The sequence below is a fragment of the Electrona antarctica genome (genome assembly GCF_951216825.1).
Source record: "Electrona antarctica genome assembly, chromosome: 8".
In the NCBI taxonomy this organism is placed as follows: domain Eukaryota; kingdom Metazoa; phylum Chordata; class Actinopteri; order Myctophiformes; family Myctophidae; genus Electrona; species Electrona antarctica.
The window spans coordinates 564,510-590,300 of record NC_136789.1 but is presented as its reverse complement, the minus strand read 5'-3'; the positions used below and the strand labels follow the sequence as shown (position 1 = coordinate 590,300).

The 25,791-nt window shown below is 42.1% G+C and overlaps 3 protein-coding genes across 4 annotated transcripts; all 3 read left to right on the top strand.

Annotated features, from left to right (window-relative positions):
* The first annotated feature begins 799 nt into the window (after positions 1 to 799).
* LOC306927510 (uncharacterized protein) lies at positions 800 to 6,040 on the top strand. Its single transcript, XM_079507271.1, has 4 exons — positions 800 to 931; positions 4,940 to 4,983; positions 5,146 to 5,496; positions 5,897 to 6,040. Exons 2-4 carry the CDS (start codon positions 4,944 to 4,946, stop codon positions 5,992 to 5,994), a joined length of 489 nt encoding a protein of 162 aa, XP_079363397.1. The 5' UTR covers positions 800 to 931; positions 4,940 to 4,943; the 3' UTR covers positions 5,995 to 6,040.
* A 2,560-nt stretch (positions 6,041 to 8,600) lies between these two features.
* On the top strand, positions 8,601 to 15,231 carry LOC306927806 (uncharacterized protein). 2 transcript variants are annotated; one of them, XM_079507660.1, is made up of 11 exons: positions 8,601 to 8,837; positions 8,984 to 9,077; positions 10,099 to 10,183; positions 10,342 to 10,743; positions 10,900 to 11,192; positions 11,675 to 11,783; positions 12,890 to 13,028; positions 13,478 to 13,668; positions 14,137 to 14,218; positions 14,712 to 14,846; positions 14,890 to 15,231. In XM_079507660.1, exons 1-10 carry the CDS (start codon positions 8,701 to 8,703, stop codon positions 14,803 to 14,805), a joined length of 1,626 nt encoding a protein of 541 aa, XP_079363786.1. In that variant the 5' UTR covers positions 8,601 to 8,700; the 3' UTR covers positions 14,806 to 14,846; positions 14,890 to 15,231. The 2 variants fall into 2 exon arrangements, with proteins under 2 accessions (XP_079363786.1, XP_079363785.1); XM_079507659.1 differs by having other exon boundaries at positions 14,712 to 15,231.
* A 2,909-nt stretch (positions 15,232 to 18,140) lies between these two features.
* snrnp35 (small nuclear ribonucleoprotein 35 (U11/U12)) lies at positions 18,141 to 19,641 on the top strand. The gene has a single exon (XM_079507772.1). It carries the CDS (start codon positions 18,558 to 18,560, stop codon positions 19,305 to 19,307), a length of 750 nt encoding a protein of 249 aa, XP_079363898.1. The 5' UTR covers positions 18,141 to 18,557; the 3' UTR covers positions 19,308 to 19,641.
* Positions 19,642 to 25,791: the final 6,150 nt, after the last annotated feature.

Here is a 25,791-nt window from a genome sequence, read left to right as displayed (position 1 = left end):
GTAAAATACATAGTTTTCTATGCATTTCGGGGGTTTTGGGGGATTTAACCTCCCAATTTTGTTCCGCCCGTGCCGCAAAGCAGCCCCCATACCATTCCCCCCCCCCCCCATTGGGAAAGGTTACATCCGGGCCTGAGACTTACTAGTAGTAACTCCTTGTGCTTTATGAAGTTACTTTTCCGGAGAAATTGAGTCATTGGACATAATGACTAGAGGTGGTGTTGCATGGAATATTCAAAAGGGCATTCATTCACATTCATGGCAAAGATATATATCAGCTGTCTCCCACGTGTTCATGAAACCATATTTTTCAGAGAAGTAATCAGGCAAGGTCACAAATTCACAATGTGCACTGTGCAGTCACTGATGCAGCCTCGTCATTCTGTCTGATGAGGTCTGACTGTTTTATATTTCTGCACGCTCAGACCTCCAACCAGCCGAATATGTGCTATGTCCTCTACACCCTGCAGAGGAGTGACGAATCAGCACTGTGAGCACAAGCTGGTACCCCCTTCTCCCTCCACCATCCTGCTCTCTCTCTCTCTCTCTCTCTCTCTCTCTCTCTTTCTCTCTGAGCCTGTCTCTTGGTTTCTTCCTACCTCTCTCCCTGCCTCCGTCTCTCTCTCTCTCTCTCTCTCTCTCTCTCTCTGAGCCTGTCTCTTGGTTTCTTCCTACCTCTCTCCCTCCCTCCCGCTCTCTCTCTCTTGGTCTCTTTCTCCCTCTCTGCTCTCTCCCTCTTTCTCTCTCTCTCCCATCATTCCATTAGAAGTGGGATGCTCTGCAGTGCTCTATCACACAGTGAGCTCTTTCTTCCACAGTCATTCTGTCTGATGCATACACACTCTCACACCATCCCGGACAAGCTGCTATAAATACCACCACCACGCGATATAGCAGTTGCTATACAGCATCCTACCTGCTCTGCACAGAGGTAAGGCTCTTCAGATAACTATTCGAGAGCACAGGTTTTGGATCAATTGAATATACGGTATAAAATAATATATTATGAATGTGATTTCTATGAACAAAACAGCAAGGCACCGACTATTAAGGGGACATGTCTAGGATTTTTGTGTGTGCTGAAATACACAGCCCAGGACATGACCTGTCCTGGGCTGTGTCATTCTGTGGGACCTGACCATGTCCTCAGAATGACAATATAAGCAGTAAACATGCAGTCCTTGAGTGAGAAACAGAAAAGGCATATAAATGTTGTGCATGTACTGTATATCCAATTTTATGTAGGCTCTGTGTTATATGTATACTGTATGTATATACTGTATGGATTTTACTGCAAGCATATTATTTACCACATGGGCTACGTACTGTATACCCCATCTCTTGTCCTGTGCTTATCCTGATGTCGCACTTGTTGTTGGCAGTGAGCCAGAATACTCAGGGGTATCCTCACCAGATGTAGAATGACTCAGAGCAGTCCCGTTGATCAGCTTAGAAATATGAATAAGTTAAGCAGCAATCTGAGTATCCACCCAATCTCGTAGGAGTGTGCCGCACATCCCAAAATCTAGCCTTTTATACTCTTTTGTAGGACAACTAATATGTCATCAGATAATCATGAAATCCAAAATACCCCCTGTTAGTTTCATATTGGCAAACAGACCCCTTGTTGTTCAACTTCTATTGCCTGATATTGATACCCAAAGTCTAACACAGCTGGACTCAGGCCTGTTAACAACAGGCCTCAGTTACTTTGTACATTGCAGGCCTCTCATGATGTACTATTCTATTAATTTGGAATGTATTGCTTTTTGCCACTATACGCTATTCTATTGGGTCTTTCTTGATTCTTAAATCAGAGAGGCCGATTAAAAAATGCTTTCTAAATCCTGACGAGGTTTTCTGAAAAACTTAAAAAAACATAGCTAAAAGTAGCCCAAAAGGGGTTTCCGTCTCCAACGGTAAAAACCCCAAAACATATACTGTCAGTATGTGTATGGAATATTCTAGAAACAACCACTGCATGAAATGCAATAGAACGTTCTTATGTGTTAATATTGCCTGGCAATACTATTGCGGAAAATTGGAAAACAATGGTGCAAATGCAAACAGGGGAGCTTAAACAATGCAGGCAAAAGGCACACAACACATCTGTTGGTCATCTGTTGGGCATCTAACCAGACAGAGAGAAGTGTCTAAGTATGTTTTTTTTTTAATCACATTTTTATTTATTTTATATTTTCTAACAAAACAAACATGTAAATCACCAATGCACATAGGTGGCCTTACACAGGGACAGCTAAAACAATGAAACAAAGACAATAAAAAGGGGGGGATGGAGAAAAAAAGAACCGTTAAAGACAAAAACAAAATTGATATTCATAAATATACTGTAACTTGAAAAACTCATGAGTCAGCAAAATATAATAGGGGAAAAAAGGGGAAAACAACATAACAAAACATACAGACACTACAGACCAGTACAAGACAAACACAAACAAACACAGACAAGGACGAGACAAGACAAATAAGACATATACAGTACACAGGCTACAGATACAGACAAGGGAGCCAAAAGCAAACCGTTGGTCACAACGTCATATCAATTAAATAATTAATTGAACTGCGTCAAGAGCTTTGGACCAGTTGTCCACAGTGTCCGCTCTGGCGCCATTCATCTTGGCAGTAGAACGCTCCAGTAAACAAATATCAGAAAAGCAATTAAGCCAATTTCCTCCCACAATTTTCAAATGCTTCCGTCTACATAGCATTCAGAGATTGTGGAATAGTCTGTCTACGCAAGACTAAAGTAGTACTGTAAGTGAAACGTATCCTCTTAAAATCATGATCACAAGACAAAATGCTTTACAATGGAATACTAAAAACAAGCATTCAAACAAAGGAGGCAAAGTGAATTAGAGGATAGAAGGTGATGTCCAGGATATAGATTATGTTATGTGATTGATAATGTATTTAGGTCATATTGGGAGACAGAAATGATAAATTCAATTGCATGCCTTTAAGATTATTTTCTAATGAGGCAAATAAGGATACAAATACTGGATGTGATAGAAATAAAACTCAGGGTGGGTTATAGGTCTGTAATATCTTATCTTTTAGTAGCAGTGTCATAAATGTGCAGGTACAATGTGCCCATACACTTTAGCAGCAGTGTCAAAACGTGCTGCCACAGTGAAGGACACCAAGCATATCCTGTATCTTTCTATCTTTAGCAGCAATGTCAAACCAAATGTGCAAAAGAGGGCATGCATTATACCTGAAAGAAGAGTCATTTGTCTGTTGTATTCTGTTAATTTTAGTCTTTATGTTTTTGTTTTTTAACCATGTCCTAATTTAGGATTCTGACAGCCACAGTGAAGAAACACTTCAAGCCTTGCACCTGGGCTGTGAGGCATCTCAAGTGCTTCCCATTTCGCATCATCACAGTCTGTTACTAGCATGATGTTTGTCCTTCATAATAATCTTTTGCCCCTGCTCAAGCACCTGCTCTTATACGTATGTCCTGAGTTGTGTGGCGCAGTCAGCCAACCTCACGAGTCACGACCTTCCACAGCAGTCGTAGGTCCTGGGAAGAGTTATGTCCATACCATAGTGATAACTCCCTGACAAGATGCCCTGGGTTGTGGTGGCAGAGTAGCATCTTCTGTGACACCTTGAATTTCTTCAGGTGTCTGATGCGGTACAGGCGCCGCCTTGCTTTCTTTTGCCACAACCTCTGTGTGCATGATGTACCTCAGGGTGTTGTGCACCTGGAGGTAATGGAAGCTGTCCATCCTTTCCACTGGGTTTCCGTTGATCAGAAGGGTCATGAAAGTACAGAAGTCTACGATCATCATTCAAGAGGCTGTTTTCCTGGCACCATTGCCTCTAAGACCTGCCACCTCCTCCGGATAGGCCCTCTCGGCATCATTTGTGTTTGTGATAGGGCCCACCGTCAGCAAACATAACCATGGTGTTTGAGCTGTTCTTGGGTTCACACTGCACAGTCGTGGGTTTACAGGGGGTATAGCAGAGGTCGGTTTCAGAGAAGGCTCTCAGAAGCGTCAGGCGGTGGTATTAACCCCGAGTTGTTGGAACAGGGAACGACGAACATACTGTAATACTGTAGGCCTACTTAAAAAACATCACACCTGTGTGAAGTGAGGGGCGCTCTTATCATCATACATCATCATGATGTAACATGTCTATTTGCTCACATATGAGCATTCATTGTCAATGGGAATTTAATCTTTGCGTAGGACATAAATAGCCGATTTGCTCGTCCACATGACGTAAATTCTCCATTCATTGTCAATGGGAATTTAATGTTTGTGTACGACAGAAATAGCCAATTTGTGACCCAGGTGGCTAGTGTAGCGGTCCGGGCACATAGGGCTCCATTTTCGTGATCCATTTCGTGATGCCTAAACTTCTTTGCCTTTTTTTTTACTATTTTGCAAAACATTTTTGAATAGTTAAAATGGCCAGTCTACAAGCTCACAACGTGTCAATGTAGATTGGCTAGTTGAACTATTCAAAAATGTTTTTCAAAATAGTAAAAAAGGCAAAGAAGTTTAGGTATAAGGGGTGACGAAAATGGAGCCCCTAGGCTGCTAGGCCAGCCTGACGGCATGTTGCGGGTTCAACTCCAGATAGAGACGACCTTTGCCGCGTGTCACCCCCCCATCTCTCTCCCCATTTCCTGTCACCATACTGTAGTGTACACTATCCAATAAAGGCAGAAAAAGCCCAAAAATATACCTTAATAAAAAAGAAATAGCTGATTTGCTCGTCCACATATGACGTAAATTCTCCATTCATTGTCAATGGGAATTTTATGTTTGTGTAAGACGAAGACACAAAAGGCCCTAGGAGCTTGTTTCCATTTAATCAACATAAGAGCCTATGCATGGTTTCATGTCTCCCACTGCCTCTGTTTTTCTTTCTCTCTGTCTAAACCCCGGCTGTTGGATGCACGCAGCTCCATGATGTATCGGTCTCTGTTTGTGTACGGAGTACTGGGAGGTGAGAAAAGATTTCATGTAGGCCTACTGTAAGTGCTTTCTAAATGCAGAACATCATCTCACCTTATTTCATAATGGTATATTATCAATAACTGACTTCATCTTTCTTTGCTATACCTTATCTTCTGTGGTTCCTCTCTTGTCTCACCATGCCACACCTCAGTGCTGCTGGTCCCAGTGTGGTGTGACAGTGACCCTGAAGCTGAGTTCGAGTTGATTACGGTGTGCATCGAGGAAGATGAGGACCTGAGGGTGGATTGTCGCATCACGCCCAAACTCAGCCAGATCAACAGCTATGAGTTCTCCTGGTCCAATGGCTCCAAAGAGAACCTCATAAACACCAATGTGTCAGGCTCATCTGCCGAGCCACGGTTCAAAGATCAGAGCTACGTGGAAGAGCTGGAACCTCACGGTTACCGGATGACCCTCGAGGGTTTCACAGAGAAGCTGCCGCACAACACCACCTTCATGTGTAAAATAACCAAGCAGGTCGCCTCAGCCTATGTGGAGAGAGGTATACTTTACAGAATATACTGCATATTGATTGAACGTTGTCTATGGGAGAGAGAGCATGGAAAGAGTGTATTTATACTTTGTATGACTGTTGCTTGACGAAACCACTTATTTTTCCCTCATTATCATTTGTTCATTCAATATTATTATTGACTACATAATTTAGGATACAGTGATATTATTTTTGGGGACAAACACACACACACACACACACACACACACACACACACACACACACACACACACACACACACACACACACACACACACACACACACACACACACACACACGCACCCCTGAGATTTCCTCATATAATTACATTGCATGTGAGTGAGTGCGCATTTAGAAGGAGTGACAGAGGAAGTAAAGATATGTTTTATTTACTCTCTCTCTCTCTAGATAACCTGGTTCCCTGTTCCGCTGTCAGTATCTTTCTCAAGAAATCCTGCATCTGGGTTGCCGGTTTACTTCTCTACCTGTCTCACACAGGAAGCTGAGACATGCACGTACAATACATGTACATACACATACACACACTACACACTCACACACACGCACGCACGCACGCACGCACGCACGCACGCACGCACGCACGCACGCACACACACACACACACACACACACACACACACAACATAATATCCTTCCTTGTCAATACATATTGCTATTGAATGCATAATAATGTCAAATCTTGTGACCTGTAGCAGTTTGCATCCATCCATCCATCCCTCCCTCCCTCCCTATCTCTCTCTCTCTCTCTCTCTGTGTGTGTGTCTCTCTCTCTCTCTCTCTCTCTCTCTATCTTTCTCTCTCTCTCTCTCTCTCTCTCGTGAGCACCAAAAAATCTAGGATTTTGTCTTTAAAATGTCGTTGGAAGGAAATTAATGCTCAACATTAGCGCAATTATTTTTGATAGAAGAACAACTATATATATATGGTGTGTGTGTGTGTGTGTGGTTGCTGCTGATAACGCATTGGTGTATCATATCAAGCCCCCAGAAAGTATTTATGTACGGTAGTACAGAGTATTCTACTTGCATGTGTACTTATATTGGCAATTTTCAACCTTATTTAATTTGCAGTTTGTTGTGTAGTACAACGAACATACAAGTTCATTTTTGTCCAATCTCTGTAAGTCGTAGCGTGTTGCTCTATCTCAGTGGTTCTCAACATGATTGGACACACACACACACACACACACACACACACACACACACACACACACACACACACACACACACACACACACACACACACACACACACACACACACAATTGAAGGACTTTTAAGACCATTGTAATGCCAAAAAAGAAAATGTGTCATATCGCCAGCTGCAGCAAGCTCTCGCCTCTCGTTTATGAACATCTATGATCAGTTTGTGTGCCGCAGCCTCTGCCTCAGCTCATGGCTTCATACGCGTTCAAAGTATGCAGTATGCAGGGTCAAATATGATCTATATGTATCTATATGGTGAGAACTGTGTGCCATTCCTGTACCTGTGACCTACAATGACCTGTGTTCCCCCTACCTGTGCATCTAATGACGACCACCAAGTGTTAAAAAATAATAATGCAAGATAGGCCTATATCTCAAATAATATGACACAACGTACTGGCTCCTACAATTACACTTTTCTTTTTCCAGTAAAGTAAACAGCGTGAACAGCAAGTAACAACAGCCTTTATTTTGCCATTTTAACAAAGAATAAAAAACATATATGCAAAAATAGTCAGCTCCTTATTTTGCTATAATGCTTTCAGACAATGTTGTCATTGTACATATAATGCCACAATTTTGAGGCAATACAAGTTTACACTAATATTGCCACAAAATAGAAATCATTGATAGGAATATTAAGATTTCCTTCATTAATCATAATAATCAACATGGGGATTATCTTGAAAAAAGTGTGAAAGTTGATACCAGCTTTAGCAATGAAAGGAGTGCAGGGGGATGTTGCATGGTGGTGTGTAATAGTCTGGCAGCCGGGGTTGTGGGGTGGGAGATTTGGTATATTTTTTTTTTATTGGCCTAAAATATTGTCTATATACATACATTCACTCCTTGTGGATGGGGGACGGCTGTCTTACAGTGTTTCCACACCTAAGCGCAAAACGGCCGACAGCCGCGGACAGAAGAAGCTGTCCGCAGCTTCTTTTTCCGGGTTTTTAGACAGCTGATGGATGGAAAAGAAGCTCCACCTCCGTGGACGACTGCCGCGGAGGAGAGCGTTTCCGGGAATCTGGCCGTCGCGGCAGTCGTCTGCGGAGGTGGAGCTTAATTTCCATCCACCAGCTGTCTAAAAACCCGGAAAAAGATGCTGCGAAGCTGAGCCCTAGCCTGATTATCAGACTGTAGCTTTCTTGAACTCAGAGAGTGGGCGGGGTCTTTGGGCTGGATCCAGGCTAAGTGAGCCCAGTGTCCATGACATCATGGAGCCCATGGATACTTTGAAATACTGAAATATCTAAAAACACAAATTACCCACATAAAAACCCCAGGAAAGTGTTTCTTGTCTCCCAAACATCATTAAAATAAGATCTGGTTGCAAAAGGGGTGAAGTGGCCCTTTAATGGTATGGTCACATATAATTAATGTATACGTATATAGACAATATTTTAGGCCAATAAAAAGGCTATAGGCTATACCAAATTTCCCACTTTAAACAAAAGAAGCCTATCGGCTGCCGGACTATAAACAGAAGCATAGTACACAGTGGATACTGTGTTATATCACTAACATTGTTAGCCTACTCCACTAGACCACTAGGCCTACAATTAATTGACAGCTCTAGCACCACAATATTTTATATGATGATGAAGATGATATGATGATGATGATTATTATTATTATTATTGTTATTATAAACCTTGATAACTTGATAAGATGCTTTCAAGATACCTCACCATATTTTAGCTGAATGTCTCAAGATTATCCAAATTTCCTATAGAATCCAAAAGCCTGGTGACGCTATGTTAATAGAATCCCTATTCCCTAGGAATCTAGGATTCTGAAATTCCTATAAGATTCCGGCAGCAGTATTCCTATGTTAAATTGCTAATAATTTCTGTCACCTCAATCATTGAAATCCTAGGTGTGGCGTCAATCGTGACGAATGGCACCAGCCACAAGGAGCTACGTGGTTCTTTTTGGCCCTAAGTGCCGCACGTAGTTTACGACAACAATCTCGTAGGTAAAAAGCATGGCGGCTTCTACGGGCAGCAGCAAAGGAGCAGAGTTGTCCAAAGCTGAGTATCTGAAACGTTATTTATCCGCCGATGAAGATGTCAAAAAATCGAAGAAGACGGCTAAAAAGAGACAGAAGATTACTGAAAAGCGGTGAGTAGCGGATTCTAGTCAAGTGCCTATATATTAAAGGCATGCATGCAGAGTCTGCACTGCATGCTAGTGGTGAACTCAATTTGTCAGCCCAGGTTGCTAAAGGCCTTTCGTCTTCATTCTTCATTGATGTGTTCTAATGTCAGAATGAAAATCGTGGATGATGATGATGACTGGAGGCAGATCGTTACCGAGGAGGACAAGGACGCTGAGGAGGAGGAAGATGATGAAGCTCCTGTGGTAAGTTGATCGAGCTAATGCCATAGCTAGCTCTGTGCTATTTAGTTAGCTATAAGACACTACATTAGTCATTAGGTTTATTTACTAACCAATCTGGAAACACATTCGGGGATTTTGCCTCAGGGCATGTTTTGTGTTAAACAGGAGCAGGGGTCTTGAGAGGTTAATTGTAAACATGTCATGTTTGGTACTTTGGAATTAGCCCTGGAACGTGAAGGACGAGCGTCATGTGGCTAGTTTGGAATAAACCAGTCTCGTATAAGTGGATAGTGTGCACCCACTGTACCAGCCATACGCATAATATCTGGGTTGGGGGAATAAAATAGTATTTAATATATAGACCCTATAAAGTCTATGGCTTTGTTTGTTTTTAATTTTGTGGGTGTGTACTTATGAAACATTTTGGACTAAAATAATAAGTTGTACATTCAAGAAAAAAAAATCACACTCATGTGAAGAAGCCTTTGTTTGCTTTTGTATGTCAGGGGGGCATGCTTAAAGCAAACATAAAAGTCCATAGACTTGGCTGCCACATGACATCATGGGCATAGCTGCTGGGGGGGGGGGGGTCCCTGCACCATTGGGGGATGCCTGATCTATTTATTTTTCCTGACCGGCGCTGGTGCATGCCATGGTCTAGCACCGTTTCCATTTTGCAATAGTTGTTGTGATGGGCTAATGACATGACATCACGCTATCACGTTTGGCCACATTTGGGCAAGTGGCTATAACTGTTTTTAGCCCAGTGTTTTTTGTGCAAAACTAACTAACTTTTTTTGCCTTTATAGGTTTTTAATGGTGCTCCAACTTTCAACCCCTGAATTTACCATGATCCAAAATGTATATAATAAACAATTTTTAATATGTTATTTGGATGAACCTAAGGATCATAAAAAACCTTGAACAATTACTATTGCAATTTATTTTGGGTCAAATCTTAGATTGACTGGCCTACTATGAGTATATCTAGCCTGGCGTTGACCTGACAATTGCTATACCATGTTGTTTCTTGTCTACTCAGGTTGCTGACGTAATTGATGATCGGCCAGAGGAGGTGAAGCAGCTGGAGTCATTCAGGGTCAGCAACAAGTGGAGAGTGTTGGGAGGTAATAAGAAATGTATGAAGGCCATGTATGAAGCAACGTGTCTGCAACCATGTCTGAAGAAGACAACGTTTGCACCATCTTAAAACCAGGTGACTTGCATTGTCCAGCACTTTCCTTTTTTAATAAAATAAGTCATGTCGAGTGTTCTTTCTTCTTAGCTGATGAAGATAAAGCTACAGAGGAAGAGGAGGAGTTGAGGGTATCTCATTCTCCTGAGCCTGATACTAAAGTAAGGACTCGCCATGACTCGCCAGAGGCTCCCTCGGTGAGCAGAACCAGACACGACTCGCCAGAGGCCTCATCGATGAGCAGGATCAGACATGACTCACCAGAGGCCCCATCGGTGAAGAGAACCGGACAGGACTCACCAGAGGCCTCGTTGCTCAGGAAGGCACGTCATGATTTGCCGGACATATCGCCTCCTAGGAGAGGCTGTCCCAACTCTCCAGACCAGTCTCCTCCAGGACGATGCTCTGGCTCTCGCAAAAAACCTGACCAAAGCTCCTCACCCCCTCGGTCAAACAAACATTCAGGGAGAGCTCAGAAGGGACATAGCAGAGGTGAGTATTGAGAAGTATATTGTGATGCTGAACCTGGGGTTTACGGATGGCTGCTTAAAGTATATTTTTATTGAGATTTACAATACAAAACTGAGACACTCATTTTCAAGTTTCATTGCAGTGCCTGAATGCATGAAAGAGCACTTTCTTTTGCAGATCTGTCACCTGTCAGGAGAAAACATTCACCTGATTCTCAACGGTCACCACCAGCAAAGCGAGCTCAGAACAGACACGACTCTGACACATCACCTCCCAGAAAAAAAACACAAAGGGGAGGTGGTTCGGACTCTGACCAATCCCCACCAAGGAGGGCCCAATCTCCACCCAATAGAAGGCCAGATACAGGTCAGGGCTCTGACGGAGACCAGTCACCACCAAGGAGACGAATGCGGGGTGGAAGGGCATCGGGTGATGACCTCTCTCCTCCTCGCAGACCTGGGCAACCAGAGGTGAAATAATGACACCAATTCAGTTGGAGGTGGAAGCCTCTATTTTGAAGGCGATAAACGGGCAATCGGACAAAAATGAACCCCCAGCACTGTGGTTTCTCTGACTAGGCACTGGCAGGCAATAAGCGATTTCAAGTGCACAACACCAGACAGTTAAATAATCTTCAACCTCCTTGTTATTGCAGCTGACTGATTTTGTCTTAGATATATAACTAATATGATACACTGGAACAATTACCTCAATGTGACATAACATTTTCCACTCTCAAAATCTTTGTTGGAAGCTTATGTCCAAAGACATAAGCTTGTGGAAAATGCCCAAATGATTTTATTCAGTGAGTATGGTTAGTGATCTATGCATTAGAATTTATTCTATTGTTGCGCCCTTGAAGTGTCTGCATAATTCTGTGAAATTCTGTGAAATAACTAAAGTGAAATTAAATGTGGTCTTTTTTCCCCCGTTTTTTTCCCTTTGTTTCCAGAGCCACAGGATGCTCTCAGGAGGAGCTGCTGGTCTGGTTTCCATAGACATTCTAAGGAAAGAACAGGAGGAGAACCGACGCAGAGAGAAAAACAACGATGGACTCGCTGGTCAGCTCAACTTTTCTTTACTTTTTTCCACTGAAACTTTGTTTAGAACATTTTGGCAGAATTCTCTATCCAACACTGTCTAAACTCTAATTTATACTGAATGGCTCAGTTACATTTATCTACCATCTTCAGAGACACTTCTACTGTAGGCTCTAATAGTTCTACAATTTGATTGAAAAATGTATTAACAGTTTGCAGAATTACAGTACATTTCAAGCACAAACTCGATACAAAGGCTGTTAACTGTGAGTGGACGACCCAATTAAGCATTACACTTGTTTCCAATAGGGTCCACCATGTTCAATTCATCAAAAACATTTAGAGACGTACAAATAGACACTTCTACATGATCACAAGCTTATACTGTAGATTTAGGATTCCCAGCAACAGCCCATTACATGGCCATTAACAACACTGTATTCAGGTCAGGTAAACACATTTAAGTTCTTTCCCTTGTAGTAGTAGAGTGCCTAGAGAGGCTACCATCCAAGTATGAGCAAATGGGGATTCAGCCAGGGAATAGAAATAAGTTTTAAGATGTTTAAAAACGGGTAGTGTTGGAGCCAGCCTGACACCTAGCCACGGCTAGGTAGCTGGTTCCACAGTTTAGGAGCAATGACTGAAAAGGCTCATCAGGGTCCACTCACTGTATTTATGTTTATTAAAGGATCCCCATTAGAGACGCATGAAAGAGCCTCTAGTCTTCTTGGGGTCCTGAACAAAGCAAATACAATACAAATGTACAACTAAAAATACAAATTAAAGTACATTTTAATTCAGGGCGTCTGGCTGGTGGAGAGGTTAAACCACTCCACCCACCACTGCAGAGACCCTGGTTTGATTCCCAGCAGTGGTGCCTTTAGCTTGTCCAAGCAATCCAATAAACACCAATTGTCAATGTCCTTGGGTGGGAAACCAGCAAGGGGTTGTCTGTTTGGGCATAGATAGGGTGAACTGCAATGCTCTTTAGAAAATATCCTGGACCCCAACCTGCTCACTGGTTCTCAGCTAAATCCCAACACTGTAATGTTACAAAGATGTTGACTTGTGAAGTTGAACGGCGTTATCTAATAGTGCGATATTTTAACACTCTTCCTCCTCTCCAGAGGAGGCCCGCAATGCCCAGACTGTGTTCAGAGACAAGAGTGGCAAAAGAAGAGATCTGGAAACAGAAAGGGAAGAACAGAAGAGGAAGGCTGCTGAAAAAGCAGTGAAAGATGAGAAATACGCTCAGTGGGGTAAAGGGTAAGAGAGAGGGTGTAATATTTTTGTATTTGTGGAATGAGATGCTGGGGCTTGTAATGTGTTAAAGTTTACCAATGTACAGTATGTGCACAGTGATCTATTGGCCCATCTGTATTGACCAGTAATTTTCACATTTGTATATCCCCAGATACTCACACAGTGACTTTATTTCCCATTATTTCATGTGAATGTAATTGTGTCAATATTCTATCAAATGGTCGTGTAAGCTTTTCATTTGGGAGATTATTTTAGAGGATAAATAGTCAACTTTGCTACATTACCTCAAGTTGCATACTGTAATTCTATTCCATCTACTAATTCATGGAACCATAAACTGTTGGTGTCATCTGCTGTTTTTCTAAACACTCTTTGATGCTAGTTCTGGCTTTAAACCATTACTGTGTTAAAATATATGTGCTGTGTGTTTGTGTGCATGTTTCTGTGCGTAGGTTAGTTCAGTCACAAATGCAGCACCAGAATCTGGAAGATGCAGTGCATGAGGCCCATAAGCCTCTGGCACGTCACCGTGATGACGAGGACCTGGACCGGATGCTGCGAGAGAAGGAGAGGGAGGGCGACCCAATGGCAGCCATGCTCAGACGCAAGAAAGACCGCAACTCCACGGCACAGGGCATCAAAGGTCAGGGCATAATGTGGCTGTCCCAAATAAATGTTTAGAATCTTTGAATATTATGCACAATTTCCGAGTGAATGTCTGAATACTCATTCTAATTTAATTCACCAACAAATCGATCCAAGTCATTTTGCGGCAAGATTGTTGTTTAATGTAAATGTGGTAAGGCATGTCTTGAGAGCCAATCACACTGTCCAAATGCAAATCTGCACTAGGGTTTTGTGTGTAAAACCAGGAACTCTTGGAAGTTGATGCAAGTAAAAAACTATATAGCTGTATATTTAGGTACATATTTTAGTTACACCAACATTGTTTGTGAAGTGGTGTGTACTTACTGGTGAATATTTTTTTTTATAGATTGTTAGCTCCAAGTAGTCAGACAGCAACCCCACACACTCCTCTTGAATGTAACATGAAAACATGTGCAAGCCATCATCAGCATTTGACTTTTTGCAACTTCCTATGTTTTCTCAGAGAGACCACGATACAAAGGTCCCATGCCGCCACCCAACCGATTCAACCTCCTACCCGGTTATCGCTGGGATGGGGTGGACAGGTAATGTGTGTGACTATTGTTGTGGAAAGGTACTGGAAGACCCAGGGATGTATCTTCACCAGAAGAAATGACTCAGACCAGTCCCGTTGATCAAGCTTAGAAATAGTATTTATTAACATGCATTAGACATACAGCAAAGCAGGTTTTAGGCAGCATTCGTACAGACTCGATATCGTAGGAAACACACTGCACATCTTAAAATCTGGCTACTGAGCTATATTGATCTACTTTTAGATATACTTTTACTGTTTCGTCACTACACTATCTACTGTGTTTTGTGTTAGTCAGAGTGTGTTTGAGAGTGTTTGTTCTGCTTGCATGCATGTGTGTTGGTGGTGTTATATGTAACTGTATGCCTGGCTGTGTGACACACAATGTTTGTTTGAACCAATTGTGTGTATTGCTTGGGTGAGTACGAGTAGCTTTTAACGGTATAAATTAAAACCTGGGTCTCCAAACATCCATAGAAGAATTTTGTGTGGGTCTGTTCCAGGTCAAACGGGTTTGAAAAGAAGCGCTACACCAGGATATCGGAGAAACAAGCGGTTCAGGAGGAAGCTTACAAATGGAGCGTTGAAGATATGTAATGAGACTGCAGAAGGAGAGAACTGATGGAAAGAGAAGATATGTAATGAGACTGCAGAAGGAGAGAAATGATGGAAAGAGAAGAGGTGTGTGTGTACATCCATGCTTGTGTGTGAATGATCAGATTCCACTTGACGCAAAATAAAATAAAAACGATAATAAAACAATTGTTAAAGAATACACAGAGTGGACATACAGCAACATCCTGGACTGTATGGTGTGTTTGAGTAGGGGAGATGGAGAACACGTCATCTATCTCAGTAGTGCAGTAAATGTGACCGTACACTATAATGGATTGAATTAATATCAGTATGACTACTGTACATAGAATATAATTAACAGCTGTCCTTTTGTAATGCTGGATTCAATGTGAATTACATATTGATGGTTGTGTTTTCACTGGGTTATTAAATATATTTTGTAAACTAGTGCATCCTGTATTTCATGCTTGTATTGACGTCTGTCTCACTCTGTCTTTAGTTACTTTTACATATAAACATACTTACTGTACTGGCATTTATTGACACCATGTTGTCAATTAATTTACTGCAAACCTGACTGGAATGGCATTTGCATGCATCCTTTTTACTGTTTGCTGTTGTGAAACTTCAAGTTGCAGGAGTGCTATAGCAAATATGCTGAGTCACACTGTGACTTGTTGCAATATTTGGCTTTTTAACTTTTATACAGTAGTGTTTAGTTGTTTCACATTTAGAGTTAGGTGGTTTCCCACTGAAACATTTAGATCTTGTGGTAGTTGGTTATGTGGTAGGATGATCTAGGTTCTAGGATCACTACTGGTTGAGGTATTGCGTGAAAATCAAATTGAATGCTTTCCATTATAGCTCACAAGAAAAAACGTTTTGCTGTGCACTGTTCAGAATCTCTGAGGTATGGATTTGTTTTTGTGTCCAGGACAGGCCTCAGATATGCCTCCTCAGCATACTTGGCTCAGATCTGAACCCATTTGATTTAGTGTTAGGAACCCATTGCGACCACATGTCCTTGCTGACGTCAACCCCAGGCAGGGTTCGAACCCGCAACCTTCTGTGTGAAATGCATATGCTCTAACCACTACAGCATTGATTGCTGATATGAATCTGTTATTCTTATGAGATTGCTGATATTACTCTTTTCTTATTATGAACCATTCCTTGTAAGTTGCAACTTGATAAGAGGCATTCAAAGTTTTTTTTTTTGTCATTTGTCCTTAATATTGGTGTGATCATTTAAAGACGGCTTAATTAGTTTCCTTCACAGCTGCTGTATGCATGATGCATCAATGCATAATTTCACAATTTAATTTAGCCAATCAATTTGTGTTTGATAAGGAACGTTTTATTTTCACAAAGGAAGGTGCTGCCTTTGTTTCCTGGATTAGGAGGAAGGAAAAGGTGTCAAGAGACTGGCGGGGGCTGATGCTGTCAAGAGACGAGGGGAAGGAACGTGTGGCTGTGACAGTGACAGTCGCAAAAGTATGGAGTCAGAACAGTCTCAAAAGTCTCACAGTAGATATTACAGATTTGTAACTCACAAGTTCAGATTTGCAACTCACGTGAGTGAACTCACAGGTTCGCATTTGTGTTTTGTATCCACAAGTCCAGATTTGTGTTTTGTATCTGTATTTTGCATCTGTGTTTTGTATCCGTGTTTCGCATCTGTGTTTTGTATTTGTGTTTTGTATTTGTGTTTTGTATCTGTAATTCGAATCTGTGTTTTGTATCCGTGTTTCACATCTGTGTTTTGTATTTGCGTTTTGTATCTGTAATTTGCATCTGTGTTTTGTATCCGTGTTTCGCATCTGTGTTTGAAACACAAATGCAAAAAACAGATGTGAAACACGGATACAAAACACAGATGCAAATTACAGATACAAAACACAAATACAAAACACAGACGTCCATAGCTCTAATGGACCAGCCATAGGGCGTTAGAGCTATGGACCAGCGTGCCCCCCGCCATAGGGCGTTAGGGCTATGGACCAGCGTGCCCCCCGCCATAGGGCGTTAGGGCTATGGACCAGCATGCCCCCCACCATAGGGCATTAGAGCTATGGACCAGCGTGCCCCCGCCATAGGGCGTTAGAGCTATGGACCAGCGTGCCCCCCGCCATAGGGCATTAGAGCTATGGGCCAGTGTGCCCCCCGCCATTGGGCATTAGAACTATGGATCAGCGTGCCCCCCGCCATAGGGCATTAGAGCTATGGACCAGCGTGCCCCCCACCATAGGGCATTAGAGCTATGGACCAGCATGCCCCCCACCATAGGGCATTAGAGCTATGGACCAGCGTGCCCCCGCCATAGGGCGTTAGAGCTATGGACCAGCGTGCCCCCCGCCATAGGGCATTAGAGCTATGGGCCAGCGTGCCCCCCGCCATTGGGCATTAGAGCTATGGACCAGCGTGCCCCCCGCCATAGGGCATTAGAGCTATGGACCAGCGTGCCCCCCTCCATAGGGCATTAGAGCTATGGACCAGCGTGCCCCCCGGGCATTAGAGCTATGGACCAGCGTGCCCCCCACCATAGGGCATTAGAGCTATGGACCAGCGTGCCCCCAGGGCATTGGAGCCATAGGATTGGCTGAAGGCGGACCGATCTGATTGGCCGAGGAATCTGTCAATCAGAATGATTGACAGATTCCCTCAGCCAATGAGGACGTTCGTTAACGCCCAACGTCAGAAGAGTCTCAAAAGTAGTCTCAAAGGTCTCACAGATTTGTAACTCACAAGCTCAGATTTGCAACTCACAGGTTCACATTTGTCTTTTGTATCCACAAGTTCAGATTTGTGTTTTGTATCCGTGTTTCACATCTGTTTTTTGCATTTGTGTTTCAAACACAGATGCGAAACACGGATACAAAACACAGATGCAAATTACAGATACAAAACGCAAATACAAAACACAGATGTGAAACACGGATACAAAACACAGATTCGAATTACAGATACAAAACAAATACAAAACACAAATACAAAACACAGATGCGAAACACGGATACAAAACACAGATGCAAAATACAGATACAAAACACAAATCTGAACTTGTGGATACAAAACACAAATGCGAACCTGTGAGTTGCAAATCTGAACTTGTGAGTTCACTCACGTGAGTTGCAAATCTGAACTTGTGAGTTACAAATCTGTAATATCTACTGTGAGACTTTTGAGACTGTTCTCACTCCATACAAAAGGTTTCAGAGCGGGGAAGGAAGGGAGATGGGACTCATGGGAGAAACTTGTGTATGGACAAAAGGAGCTTTTTATCTGTTGAATACCACACAAATCGGAGAGGATTATTATGGTGCTGGACGTGGCTAGGAGGTTTTTGAATGTGGAGGACATAAGAGCTGGACAATACGTTGAGAGAGGGATTTGCACCAACTCAGCCTGAGAATCTGAAATGGAACGGGAAATGTCAGCAAGGGTATATTCGGGTAGGTACTAGGGCAAGGCACTGTAAATTATTTTGCACTGAGGAGAATCCAAAAGGAGTTATAACCAGTGGAGGGCAGCAATGTGCCGGAAGGCATCTAGTCTGCCGAAAACCAGAAGAAGCCTTTGTTTCCTGACGGAACACTTGTTTTGACGCACTCATATCCGCTTCGGATTGTTTTTGTTGACGTACCAACGATACTAGCAAAAGAAAACGAAAAGTAGGATGCAACAGCAGGCAGAGGCTCTATGGCAACTTGTTATTAGAAGAAAAAACTGGGTGAAAGTGTTTGCTTAATCTCATCCATTGTAGTTAGGAGACCATGAACGAATGGAGTGCAATAGCGAAGGTTTACGACCCGCTCAAAGCGGGCAGTATCGACGGCACCGACGTGGAGCCCCACGACCGAGCGGTGTGGAGGGCGATGTTCGGCCGCTACAAGCCAAACAAAGGTGTCGCGGGGGACCCGCTCCTCACCCTGTTCGTCTCCCGCCTGAACCCCCAGACGACAGACGACAAGCTATACGAAGTATTCTCCAAGTATGGAGACATCAACCGTTTGCGACTGGTGAGGGACATCGTGACGGGATTCTCCAAGGGCTACGCGTTCATTGAATATAAAGAGGAGAGAGCTGTGGTTCGGGCTCGGAGGGAAGCCAACAAAGTGGTGGTGGATCAACACGAGTTGTTCGTTGACTTCGAGCAGGAGAGGACTCTCAAAGGATGGGTGCCGCGGCGGCTGGGAGGCGGGCAAGGAGGGAAGAAAGAGTCCGGCCAGTTGCGTTTCGGTGGGAAAGACAGGCCTTTTAGGAAACCCATCAACCTCGGAATGAACTGTATGCCGGAATGGGCTGCAGGAGGAGGAGGGAGAGACTGGGAGAGAGGTGGAAGGGAGAAGGAAGACCGCCACAGGGACACTGAGTCGGGATCGGGAAGAGGAAGGAGAGACGACCGTGACAGAGGGAGAGAAAGAGGAGACTCGTACCGAGATAACAAGAGGGACAGGAGTTCTGAAAGAGACAGAGATGACAGAAGACATGCTGATAAGTACAGACACAGGGACAGGAGATGAACACAACAACATGAGGAGTCAAAACAACTTGTTGACACTTGACAGACATTCAGTGATGCTGGAGCACTAGCCATAGTAGTGCGCACCCCAGTTGTTATCTTATTAAAGATGCTGGCTGGAGGATTTACAGTGGGTACTGAAACTAAAGTGAAACAGACATTGTGTTGAACATTTCATTTTATTTAAATTTTTCTGGCGGGGTCCTAATGCGTCCTGCAAGAAATTGTTATTTAGCTGACTTTACCATGCAGGGAAATGTGGAGAGAAGTAATATTCATGTTAATGAATGTTAAAAAGCAACATACTACAATAAAAATCAATTGTGGCTATGAAATTTCTATCACGGGAATCATATTTTTTCCCTCCACAATCATATTGACTAAGTGTTCAATATGATTGTGCAAAGCAGGAACATGAACGATTTGTGAGTGTTGATCTACCATAGCAGCAAACACTAAAGGATAAGGCTGAAGTAATTATGAGTTTCTTATTATAATCTACTAAAACATCCTCAGAAAATACATTTTTATTTTACAAATACACTATCTGGCCATCCTACTATATTAGGATTCCATTGTTGTCTAGAAAACTGAAAAGAAGTCATACAATTATCTAGTTGTGATTAGCCTGTGTACACTACAACAACAGGCTACAGGTTCATTCATTACTGGTTCTACAGGTCCATCTCAACTAATTACAATATTTTGTAAAAGTTAATTTTCTCCCGTAATATAATTTAAAAAGTGAAACCTTCATATATTCTCAATTCATTGTGCAATGTGCATATTTGCATAAATGAAGTATTTAAAACCTTTTTTGTTTTAATCTTGATGATTATGGCGTACAGCTCATCAAAAATCTGAATTAGAATATTTCACGAGATTTCACTGCCTAAATCATCACTGTTTTGTCATGTCCGGAGTCTCAACACAACCATCTATTATGATATTTTACAGCACTGTGTGCCTCCATACATTGACAAGCTTTATGTTGATGCTGATCTTCCTTTTCCAGCAGCGTGTGTTGAGACTCTGGACATGACAAAACACTGATGATTTAGGGCCAGGCCATGTTATCTGCTATGGTGTTGATCCACTGACAGTGAAAACTTAACAATGGTTTCAACACAGCCATCTTTTTAGAGTACATTGTGCTTCAGCATGTTGACAAGCTTCATGGAGATGCTAATTTTCCTTTCCAGCTCGATTTGGCACCTGCCCACAGAGTCAACACTACTAGTAACTGGTGTACTGAACATGGTATTACTGTGCTTAACTGACCAGCCAACTGGTCTGACCTGAACCCCACAGAGAATCTAGGTTGTATTGTCAAGAGGAAGGTGTGAGACATAAGACTGAACAATACAAATTAATTGAGATGGACCTGTATATGTGGACTGTGAAGGAAAGGTTGTTTACTTGATTGGAAATGTAACGTTAATGGTTAACGTTACAGGGTGACGTTGAGGGTGACGTTCAATATTTAGGAGAATAGGGACGTTCCAATTCCTAGGGGGATGATTTATCCCCTATCCCTTGATACTCATTATGTAGGGGGAAGGGGCAAGGGATGAGGGGTAGGGTTAAAATAGAATTGAGAAAGAGCCATAAGAGCCATAAGTGGCCAAACACCTCTATGCTAAGACGGGAGAGAAACTATTTAGTAAATATCTCCCCCAGTGTTCAAATATAAGTATCAACTGTCCTGTGTTTTGTCTCCCATTCTGCTATCTTGATATAATATTTTTTAACACTTCTTTATGGAATCAGTCTTTATATACTTCAGTAGTTATCGACAAATTTGTCTGTACCCCAAAGTGGCCTCAAGAAGTTCTAAAGAGATCACAAAGAACAACTTAAAAGAGAAATGTTGTATTGTCAATTATTAATCAATATTCCACACTTAATAACAATTAAATATATCAGGTGCTGACACAGGGTCTATGCAATATGTGGGTGTGGTTGACTGTTGATATTGTGTATAATGAACCATCTCTCAGAAGGTGTTTGGTTTTCCTCTCTGCCTGCCATGACGCGTGTGTTTGATCAAAGGCCAACAAGGGTAAGTCTCCATCTGAACTGTTCTGAAGTCTGTCCTGTGAATTAACACACACACACACACACACACACACACACACACACACACACACACACACACACACACACACACACACACACACACACACACACACAGTCTTTTTTACCCTCTACCCTTGATGGCTGTGACATTGTCCTTGTTTGCTGTGTTGTTAGTAATAGCCTATATCCTATACAATCTACTTGACTCCAGTCTAGTGTATTCCTGAGCTCAAGCAGGCTTTACAGAAATAAAATGATCATCAATAACGGGCAAGCTCAGCTCATTCAGTAGCGGTCTCACCTGAGGGCTGGGTTGATGGCGATATTGTCTGGCTGTGGGAGGGCGGGGGTTCTGCAGTGGACGACAGGGTGAGCTGGGAAATCCCTCTGGTACTGTGTCTGCATCGACATTCTCTCCCGCTGACACCTTGTTTCACTCATAGTGGCTAGCCTCACCTCTGCTTGACCTCTGCTGCCTACATACTCATCCTCTCTCTGTGCTAGGCTCTGAGGTTCCGGAGGCTCCTGAGGGTGTGGGGTACGCCTGCTGTGTGTTCTGGAAGGTCCGATCTTCTCCTGTAGGATGATCATTACCATGGTGAGATATTAATACAAGATGTTATCTATCTTGTTTCATATTGCCTTATCTTTCCTTACTATGCCTTACTTACTATACGGTGTAGTAGGGGTGAATGTTGCAATGGCAATAATTTTGAGTACTGTGACATTGCAGTATCCGACATACTATTAAAGGTTTTCTGGCTGATTTTAATTAATGAAACACACACACACACACACACACACACACACACACACACACACACACACACACACACACACACACACACACACACACACACACACACACACACACACACACACACACACACACACACACAAACCACGACATACACATATGATCTAATAACTGATGAACAAAGTATACCCACTAGGTTTAAGTTACAATGCAGACCTTTGCCTCTCTCTGACTGGGAACCTGGCTTTGGGCAGAAGGCTTCTTGTGATGTGGTCTCCATCTTTGCCGGAGTGTCTGGGTAGAGGAGTAATCCTGACCAGACCACAGAGTTGCAGGGAGAGGTGGCACACAGAAAAGGATATAAGGCCCTGAGAACTGCCTAGTGCTTAAAGTTCTTTAAAATCCCGAGTCTTTAGTTAACTCTGAGAGTGTACGAATAGAGCGCCCCTCACTTCACACAGCTATGATTTTTCCTTTATCTTTTACAGATGGGTTCTCAGATTGCAGTGAAATAGACCCCTTATGATACCACAACTATGTGTGATGTCAATTGGCGAGAGTAGCCTAGCAAAATACCAATACAAACTTACCTGCAGCTGTGGGTAGCTCGCCTCTGTATGGTCGAGTACGTAAAAACAACATGTGGTGGGGACGTGTCTGTGACAGGTTGGCATTTTGGATGAATATTCTGTCCACAGGATCCTGAGAGCGGTGTTGGCTCATTGATATCACCAACTTTGAGTCAGTGGTTACCGCCAACAATTGCTGCAGAAATCGCCACAAGTGAAACCACTTTAATTATTAATTTGCCTTTGCTGTTTCTGTGTGTTTGATTATTTTGATTTATTTTGTACACATAGATTTCTATGCAGATGGCAGTTGTATGTAGAATATATATTTTGTCTTGTGAAGGAATCCCAAGGTATTATGTTACTTGAAAGCCACGGTGACGCAAGTCTAGCAACACTTAAATCAGCTGTATTTATTTATTTATATTTAGCCTCTAGATATACCAACAGTCCTGAATAAATAGATTGACAAAATACAAAATACGAATGCTAACGTAGCCTACCTCAAAATCGACAGACTTCAACACAGTTCCTTGGTTTTTAACGACTGTCTACATTTGCGTGTGCGTGTGTGTGTGTGTGTGTGTGTGTGTGTGTGTGTGTGTTTATACTGTACACAGGCTCTTTCTGGCTTGTATATTTCAGTTGTCATGGTGCTCCATTATTCTGCAGTGATTGACAGGTGGTTATTCAGAGCTCCTTGTACAATGAAGCTGTTGGACCACCAACAGAGGTGGAATGGAAAGACGTCTTTAGCAGTTCTCTACTGGATTCACACAGACCCAAATGTTGTGTAGCTCACAAAGTCATAGGATACAATATGTTAAATAAAATAAAACAAACAAGTTGTTATTTTTTAAGCCTCCCTTCAATGTAGTGACTAGTGATAGGCTTTTGTGACCATGCCACTAGTTGGGAACCAGTGTTTTAGAAAACTGAGTTTCTACCTTTTTAATTTCAAGGAACTCCTGTTTGATATGCATTAGATTAGGTCACAGACCCCATTTTAAGTGATGTCTGTCTGGGACCCCAATCTACACCATCGAATCGGCATTGTTTATTTAACTGGTTCTGCTAAATGCCTAAATTGTAAATTGTAAATTGTAACTTGAGTGTGTACAAATGGAACCAAATGTACCACATTAACAAAACCATAAAGGTGGTTTGATTTATACACTCTTGGAGTTATACATATCTATAGGGGTCCATTTGGTTCCTAACCTATCAACAATTTAGCTGGGGATGCCCTGCGGGTCCTACAACCCCATGTTAAGAACCAGTCATTTTGAAGCAAAAGATAATACAGAGTTGTACTGTTGTAGTGAAAATGAATATTCGCTACTCATTTTGTTACGTTCTAAATAATGAAACCTGGTGTAATTGCTGTAATTAAAGGTTGAATATTATTTGTAGTACAGTGTTTCAGGCAAAGTACTGATCGCTAAAGAGAGTTCGATCTTCTTATACTTGACATGTAGGCTTAGGCTATTGTAATGAAGGTTGAGTTAAAGCCAATATAGTTGGCATAACTAATATACCAACTGGCCGGCCCGCCAGTGAAAATATCTGTCCGGCAACTTGTAAATAATTTACAATATATGACAGACAGTCCCACATAGGTAGGATTTGAACAGCAATGGCTTAGCATTGATGAAGCTGGCTAGGATGAACGCACTTTTCTTTCCATTCTAAAAAGACAAAAGAAGAAAAGAAATATGTTTTTGACTAAGTATCAAGTTCAAAAGTGCTACATTCAAGGATGATGCCTGCACAAAATGACATTGCACCTCCTGTACCATTTGATTACACATGCATTTCTATCAGTAGATATTATACCACACATCTATTTATTAACTATAGCAACGTATATTAACATAATATATACATATATATTCTATATAAGTTGGTGGTTTATCACATGTTCCAGCCATTGATTGTGTTCTGGGCTTCTGGCCCGCCATCTAATAGCTTAAAAAATACCTGAAAGAAAATGGATAATTCAGCTAGATGGCCTACAATCACAATGATAGCCTTTGTAGAATATACATTCCAGTGCATCACTTGGTATTTTTGTATTTTTCTTTTGTCTCCAACAGGCCGAAGGCGTGGACAAGACTATGTTTTTGCCCCTGTCCATCCGTGTGTCTGTGTGTCCTTCTGTGAGAAGATAATCTCTGTCTCCGGCACCATAGTCCGGCACAGTTGGACCGATCAGAATGTGGACACATACTCCTTGGAGGCCAGGTAAACCTCTGCCCCAAATTTCTTACATCTGCCTGTTATAGCACCACCACATAGGTTTTTGCAAACATTTTGTGTTACTACTCCTACAGATTTTGTCCAAACCTCACACACATCATTCAGTATATATTATCTCTGTAGTCATGTGACACTTTGCAAAGGCAACTTACAGAATGTAGGCATCACCACCACTGCCTCCTGATGCTGTTGTGTTCTGTTGACACATCTCACCAAAAACCGACGAATTTAAAACTAAATACATTTTCTGTATATATTTATTTCATTTTGCTTAGTTTATACACACAGGGAATGCTGTGAGTACACAACTGATCATGGCCAGGGGATATACAGTAACACTTTGACTTACAAATTCTTTGGGAGGTTGAGGTTATCCCCACTCTGCCTTGGGGCCTTGGGCTGTTTTCCAACGTACCATACAGTTGTCATGGTTTTTCTTGTGAATTCAAGAACAAAGGCAAAGTGTTCCCACTTCCCAACATTGAATAAATGAATACACAAGTGGTGATTCAAAAAATAAATCTTTTCTTTACTGCAGTCATGTTTCCAAGAAGTTGTTCTGCCCCTGCCACCTCCAGTGTTTGACTATCACCAGTATTGCATCATTCTTGTAGCCTACATTTGTAGCAGCCAGACTCGAAGACCTGTTTTGACCTGTACAGGTGAATTCCCTAACCATAAGATTATTGTAGTGATACGTATCACGTATCACTGATACGTATCACTACGATAATGTTATGTAAATCATGTGAAGAGATAAGACATTTCCGGTTGTGTATTTTTTGTTAGAAATGTCTTCTAGGTGTAAAATAAAAATAAAA

Bases quoted from the DNA above. Each gene is read 5' to 3' on its own strand.
- LOC306927806 (XM_079507660.1), top strand. From the start codon at position 8,701: ATGGCGGCTTCTACGGGCAGCAGCAAAGGAGCAGAGTTGTCCAAAGCT. The intron at 8,838-8,983 runs GTGAGTAGCGGA...TTCTAATGTCAG, and splicing joins CAGAAGATTACTGAAAAGCG to AATGAAAATCGTGGATGATG. The intron at 13,669-14,136 runs GTCAGGGCATAA...ATGTTTTCTCAG, and splicing joins CACGGCACAGGGCATCAAAG to AGAGACCACGATACAAAGGT.
- LOC306927510 (XM_079507271.1), top strand. From the start codon at position 4,944: ATGATGTATCGGTCTCTGTTTGTGTACGGAGTACTGGGAG. The intron at 4,984-5,145 runs GTGAGAAAAGAT...GCCACACCTCAG, and splicing joins TGTGTACGGAGTACTGGGAG to TGCTGCTGGTCCCAGTGTGG. The intron at 5,497-5,896 runs GTATACTTTACA...CTCTCTCTCTAG, and splicing joins CTCAGCCTATGTGGAGAGAG to ATAACCTGGTTCCCTGTTCC.
- snrnp35 (XM_079507772.1), top strand. From the start codon at position 18,558: ATGAACGAATGGAGTGCAATAGCGAAGGTTTACGACCCGCTCAAAGCG.